Source organism: Clavelina lepadiformis, chromosome 9 (genome assembly GCF_947623445.1).
Source record: "Clavelina lepadiformis chromosome 9, kaClaLepa1.1, whole genome shotgun sequence".
NCBI lineage: Eukaryota > Metazoa > Chordata > Ascidiacea > Aplousobranchia > Clavelinidae > Clavelina > Clavelina lepadiformis.
The window spans coordinates 3,621,629-3,628,217 of NC_135248.1; the positions used below are offsets into that span (position 1 = coordinate 3,621,629).

Sequence of the window (6,589 nt, forward strand, 5' to 3'; positions counted from 1 at the left end):
GCGGGGGGTGTGTGGTATGTACAGGGCGGCCATTTCTGACCAAAAGAGACTTTTAGCAGCTTCAGTGCATCACTACACTACTCTTAATATTGCAATAAAGAAAAAAAGAATTGTCACCTACAAAGCAGTTGTGAGAGCGTTGGGTGTCTACTTCAATTCTAACGCCGGAATACAAACTCTGTAACGAGACTACTTACCAAGATCTGGTTAAAGTTTTTAACTTTATACAAGGCTATTGTCAAGGCTAAAGCAACCTCAAAAGTATTGAGTGAAACGCAGGTGCCAGAAGTCCACGATGGATTTTATTAACTTGTTTGACACCAAGCGATAATGAAAGAGACACAACCACGTGTGGATGTGATGGTTGTTTGAACAAACACAAAAAATCATGACAGTTCTGAACATCCGCCATATACAAGATGTGTAATGAAATTAGTTGATCAATCATCTATGTCGTCCAAACTTGAGGTTTTTTTAATAGTTGTGTAAAATAAAATAAAATAGCCAAGAATAAATACTCTGACATATTGATTTGACGATAACCAAATGTTATGCGTTCGTCAAATTAAAAAGATTATAACGACACGAAACGTATTTCAGAGGCCGCCAATTTTCGATCGTTTTATCCTGGGACGTAGGGCAGTGTTGCCAACCTATTGCTATCAAAATTGAAAACAGAACAATCTCTGAAAACAAGTAGGCCTAACTAAAACAAAACCATTCTGATATATATCAAAACGACACAGAGCGTAACTTGATCAATTTCCTATAAAGAATAAGGGTATGTGGTGTGTGCACTCAACATTGTTCAGCGTACATAGAGACAATACAAGGCTTTGAACATAAAGATATTGTATCATTTTAATTAATAAAACTCTTTATTAAGCGTTTATGATATCTCTATCGACAACTTTGTCTTGTGAATACGTTTTATGTCCTAACAAAACCCCTTTATTTTATCAAAGCAAAGTTTAATTTCTCTTTGTTTGTCAAACAACACTTTCAATTGATCAGTGATGTTGACCTGATGGAAGGAAGTTCTGCCGGAAGACAATCTCCGCGATTTTCATATGATGCCTGCCCTGTTGTTCTTGGGGCATTACTCGGAGTGCTTGGTTTTGTTGCCTTAGTAAAAGGGGAAATTGTTCCAACAGAAATCACCGGTAAAGTAAGATTTTATTACTGGCGTTAGTAGGTTAACAATTTATCTCCAAGCTGTTACAATGTAGACTGTTTTTCCAGGCGCTGTTATTGGATTGGTTGTAACTTGCTGGGTAATTACTTCGTTGCTAGGATACTGCTTGTGTACTCGAATCAGGTAAGAGTTTGTTTCAAAAGAAAAAAATACCGTAGTATTCCACTCGCAGAATTTGGTTACAATTTACACTGTTATAATAATCTAATTTAAGCCCATGAAGTTTCAACAGTTGCTGTGTGTGCGCATTATGTCACTATATGTACGTACAGTGTACAAGGAAAAAGATAAAGCACTGGGCATTACCGATTACTGCGATTAGCCTAACCGGCTTCTTCCGTTAAATTGATTCTATCTAAACAGAATGACCACAATGCGCAAATGAAACAATAACAAAAATTAAAAAACGTTGATACCTCTGACTTTTTGATGACTTTAGGGATTTTGCAATTGTATTGGTTAAATTTTAAGAAATTTTAACGTTATTTTAGGTTTCTTATTAAATGATCTGGATTATTTAGGAGTAAAGATTTTTATTTTTGACTGCAGAGAATAGGGGACCCGCTTTTAGAGGTGTAGCTATGCAACCTTCTAGTGGTGTCTATTAGTCCAGTCTAGTTTGTTTTTGAGCGATCTAACAATCATTTCAGTCCTCAGGATGTCTGGCGGAGGCTAAACCGTAATACCAGCGAAACTGAATCCGGTCAAGATATTGGAAATATTATAAACACAAGCGACGAAAACTTAATACGCTTGATATACGGACTGGCAAACACAAGAAGGTTGGATATACTTATGGTTTTTAACACTGACGTATAGCTATAGCCTAAACATCTCTTAAGCAGCGGCCCACGACACGACGTATTTGCAAACAATAAAACTTGTTTTTTATTGCATTGTGTGCGTGAAATTAGGAAGGATATTGGCCTACAAATCTTTTAGAACTTGATTTGGATAATTGTGTTACTTGTTAGTTGGAAAGTCTGAAAGATCTAGGAGTATAGCCTTTAGGCTATAACAAAATACTATGTTAAGAGATACAGTAAAACAAATTGACACCAATCTTACAGTTGGGCCCAACACAGAAAGTTGCCGAGGATCACGTAGGTATATTATATTCTGTTGTTAGATTATATTGTTCTTTAACATGGTTAAGGATATCCTATATTGCTATAACTTTATTTTTGCGTTTTAAAAAGCAAATAACGATGCCATTGTCAAGTTTATTTGATTTCAATGCAATTGCAAACTGCTGCTTTTTGCTTTGCTTTTTACTAAACAAGCTTCCTAATCGTGTATTTAAACTGGCGTAGGCCATAGCCAAAAGTTTACTTGACATCAACACTAGGACGATACACTTCCAGTAGTGGAATTAGCGGTGCTGGGTCTACCATCACTGCCATTAGATGTTAGATTTTCATGAAGTGAAAGCTTTTTAAGTCAACTAAGCTCTCCAATTTTAAGTCAGTTTTCCTTTAAATTCTTACCTATGTGGTCATGAATCTTGGATAGTGACCGAAAGAATGCCGTCACTGGTACAGGCCCCAGATCTGGGATTTTTAAGAAGGGTTTATGGTGTAATGCTACTAGATCAAATACGTAGCACCGAAATCTGCAAATTTCTAAATGTTGATCCCCTACTTCTGCAAACTGAGAGGCCCTAACTGTGATGGTTTGATCATGTCACCATAGAATGCCTCAGCTTGCAAGTCAAATTATGCTTTCCATATCAACCGGTTAAATATCATCGGGTTCACCAAGAACAAGGTGGTACAATTATATTACCGGCTTAGCCCTGTCATGACAAGATATCCTTTTAACCTAACTGGCAGACTTGGCGAATTATCGCAAACGATTTAGGGAGCTCCTAGAGCTACTGCCGCCACGAACCTCTTGAGAGGATAGAGTGGCTTCTGGAGAGGGAGAGAGAGAGAAAGGAGGTATGCCAAGAAAGTTACGCTAATATTGTTTAAACTTGAGGGCCCCTCTTAAGCAACTTGATGATTGGTTGGATGGATGGTTCAAAGCGCTCGGTAGTTTATTACGAGTTGACTCAAGTTATTATCAAAATTTTGTGTATATTCGTTTGTTATGTCACAATTAGGCATGCTGCACTGGGCGAGTTGACCGCAAGTGAACTGCTTTTCCCAATGTGACGTATTTGGCGGGGCAGTGATCATAATTGGCAAAATATATGAAACAGAAAATTTGAAAACAGGTTTTAATAACTTCTGTAGGTTTTTTAGCGTTGTCGCATGTATATTGCGGCAGGTATAGAACGCCTTTTTTCACGATTAGTCGCTATTCTTTATTTGGGACTACGACTCGTCTACGAGTATATTTCCGGCACTTATCATGTTGGTGTTAAAGCCGGCACTTCAAAAAGTCTGGAGACCCCTGGCTTAACTTTAAGATAACGTTAAGACAAAGTATCTATTTTCATTTATTTTCGCTCGTGTGTGATGGATAAGTAACTGAATTACAGTTCTTTAATTAATTTTAAAGTTATTTAAATACGAACAGAGTATGTAGTGCACCATCTAGCGGCGACATATCAAAGGCCAAAAATGTCCAGGACAGTTTTCATTACCACTTTCTGTGAGAGGGCATGTGCAGATGTGTGAAACAAAATAAAATGTCGTATATTCTATAATAAACGTTCTGTTATTATTCAAAGTAGCTGTAGCGAATTACAATGATAAACATTTTACCATGACAATTTATTTCCAGCTATCAAAAAAATTTTCCGTGGTCTTCAGTCAGAAACGACAAAAAAGCGTTATGATCTTTTCTTTTAGTTGTCAAACGCATTGCAGTAAGCAAGCATCTGTTGATAGTAACAAGGATTTGAACAAGCGCCCATATAAATTTCATCAAAGAAGTAGGCTTAACATGGGAACAAAATCAAAAATATTGAAATGAGACCATCCATAAATGGAACCGCACCAAAAGTTCGTTAACTCTGAAAAAAATTCAAAACTTATTGCTTTGATGGAATTATTCAGTCCATTTTGAGTTTATTTCGGTGATAATATTATTATGTAATTGATATAAAAACCCGTTTGAAGCATGTGCAGTAACACTTTGTTTGTGATGAAACGATGCCCATCGGAAACGGGTTCTGTAGGTGCATATAGCTATGGCAAGTTCCAACATCCAGGTTTAATTAAATACATGTTTTTTTAATATGGGAAATTTGGAGATAAAAGCTTGTGCATGCTTGGCTTGTCCGCAATTTTAGGCTCAAGTTATCAAATGTTTGAAGAAAGTAATGCCACAATATTAAAACATATGCCGAAAAAAGAATGTACAAATATTTGGCAAACAGGTCCGTGTACATGCATAAATAAAGATATGGTTGTTAGAGAGCGTACGAATAAACATGACTGGCTAATACTGTGTGCTTGGCAAATGCTTTCACAAAAAATCAGGCTGTGTATGTTTATCAACGTTATGCTCATAAAAAAGCAGTTTTGGGTAAAAAATGTCAGATTTTGTAGAACGTTGGAAAACACTTGGCATGCAAGATTTTTCGAGTTTATTCTTGACAAATGCCCCCAAAAATGTATACTCATCACTCCTATGGTTTGTATTAGAATACTAAATGAATATTTCACAGTAAGTAGGTCACGCAGCCTGTTGTTAAAGATAGGCGGATAATTTAGGAGCATTGGTATACAAGGAGATGATTTTGGCGGTGTAAGGTTTTAGTGGAGTTGAATTGATTTAGATTAAAAAGTAGATTTCGGTTGGGTTCAAGTTACTATGTTATAACATTTAAGTTAGGTTAACAAAAAAACTGGGAAAAATAGTTTAGAACGCACGACTTTTTCCAGTAAAGTAGCGGCAGCCTTTAGAATATGCTGTCACTGCTTCATCGGAAAAAATCGAGCGTTTAAAGCATTGTTTCATTGCAGTTTCTTGTTAACTTAATTTAAATGCTGTTGCATAGTAATCAAAAGCTAACCTAAGTATTCCGTCTAATCTAAATCTAACTTAAATTAAACCCTAACTCGCTGGAATCAACTTTTTGCATACCAAATAACCTAACCGCCTGTAAGGTTACATAGGTTAAGGTAGGTAGATATAGGCTTAAAGATACAGTACTGTATATCTTTTACAACGGGCTGCGTGACCTACTTAAGATGAAATAGTCACTTTGTTTGGGAACGATTCCGGTAATATTAAGATTACATAAAACGTCCACCATAAAGACATTTGTGTTAAATGATGTTGCTATTTTGGTTCAAATTTTGTATTAATATTGCTACCAATGGTGATGGCTTTGATTTGTATTTATTAACAGAGTTGGAAGCGCTGAAAATGAAGTTAACCCGCGTGATGACGACAAACCGCCAGACTATGACAAGCTTAACTTTACCCCAATTGTCAACATCGATTCAAATTCATCAACAAGTACCGGTAGCATCTCAAACAGTGGCGAGTCGTCTCCACCGGGTTATGACGAAGCAACGCAACGAAGCTAGCGTTAAAGGCTAAAATATTGTCTTTGTTTCATAATGATTGTTTAGCCCCATACGCTTAGCCTATATGCTGCTGATGTTGTCTGGAATGATAAAAGTTAATTAAAGGTTAAGCAATGGACATTTTAATTCTTCGTCAGCTAAGCACAATTTGCTGTTCTTAACATCTGGGAGTTTATTCTTTGTTATGTTTGTTTTTAAAAAATTGTACTTTAAAGCGAAGACAAATTAATCTCTCAAGCAAATACAGACTAACTTCTACAAAAGCACGCTTCAACACATAACGGTATAGTTTTAAAATCAAGCTGGCAACCTGACGGTTTACAATGCTGGTACAGCGAAATGGTTGGAGACTTTCCTGAAAACTCTGATATACTTCCAGCTGGGTTGTGGATTAGACAGATTACAACGTACTTCTGTTTGGTAAAAGTGCAGAAACAATTAAATCTGGCGGAAATGAATTCCCATGTAGTAAAAAGTAGAACGGCGACCACACGTTAGTAAATGTTTTTCAGAGAGCTTGGAAGATACAAAACTTTAAAGCAAAGCTAAGCAAATTAATTATTCAAGACGTATTTTTAACCGTGCAGCGCTAAAACTTTGCAAAAACCTGACGTTGTTTTGGGGTTTTCAGAAATTCCGACAAAAACAGTAAAAGCTTGCTGTTTTTTCTGCAAGGCAATTGCAATTGTTCAGAACTCCAAAGAGAATTAGAATGCAACAGAATGTGTTTGGAGCGGTCATTATCAAAATATCACGTCCGGTAATTAAACCCACGTTGGACGTGGTACAGAGAATAGATGTCGTACTTGTTTGTGACGTTTTCATTTGTGCTAGCCTACGCACGTATCAATGAATGCCAGTCGATCACTTTTCGAGCACATTCGGAGTCAAGCGGTGAGGGCACCAA

At 36.7% G+C, this 6,589-nt stretch overlaps 1 protein-coding gene across 2 annotated transcripts; it reads left to right on the forward strand.

Annotated features, from left to right (window-relative positions):
- Positions 1 to 1,010: 1,010 nt before the first annotated feature.
- Positions 1,011 to 5,808, forward strand: LOC143470362 (uncharacterized). 2 transcript variants are annotated; one of them, XM_076968431.1, is made up of 4 exons: positions 1,011 to 1,163; positions 1,243 to 1,318; positions 1,846 to 1,977; positions 5,502 to 5,808. In XM_076968431.1, the coding sequence occupies exons 1-4, from the start codon at positions 1,028 to 1,030 to the stop codon at positions 5,680 to 5,682; spliced, it is 525 nt and encodes a 174-aa protein (XP_076824546.1). In that variant the 5' UTR covers positions 1,011 to 1,027; the 3' UTR covers positions 5,683 to 5,808. The 2 variants fall into 2 exon arrangements, with proteins under 2 accessions (XP_076824546.1, XP_076824547.1); XM_076968432.1 differs by lacking the exon at positions 1,846 to 1,977.
- The last annotated feature ends 781 nt before the right edge of the window (positions 5,809 to 6,589 follow it).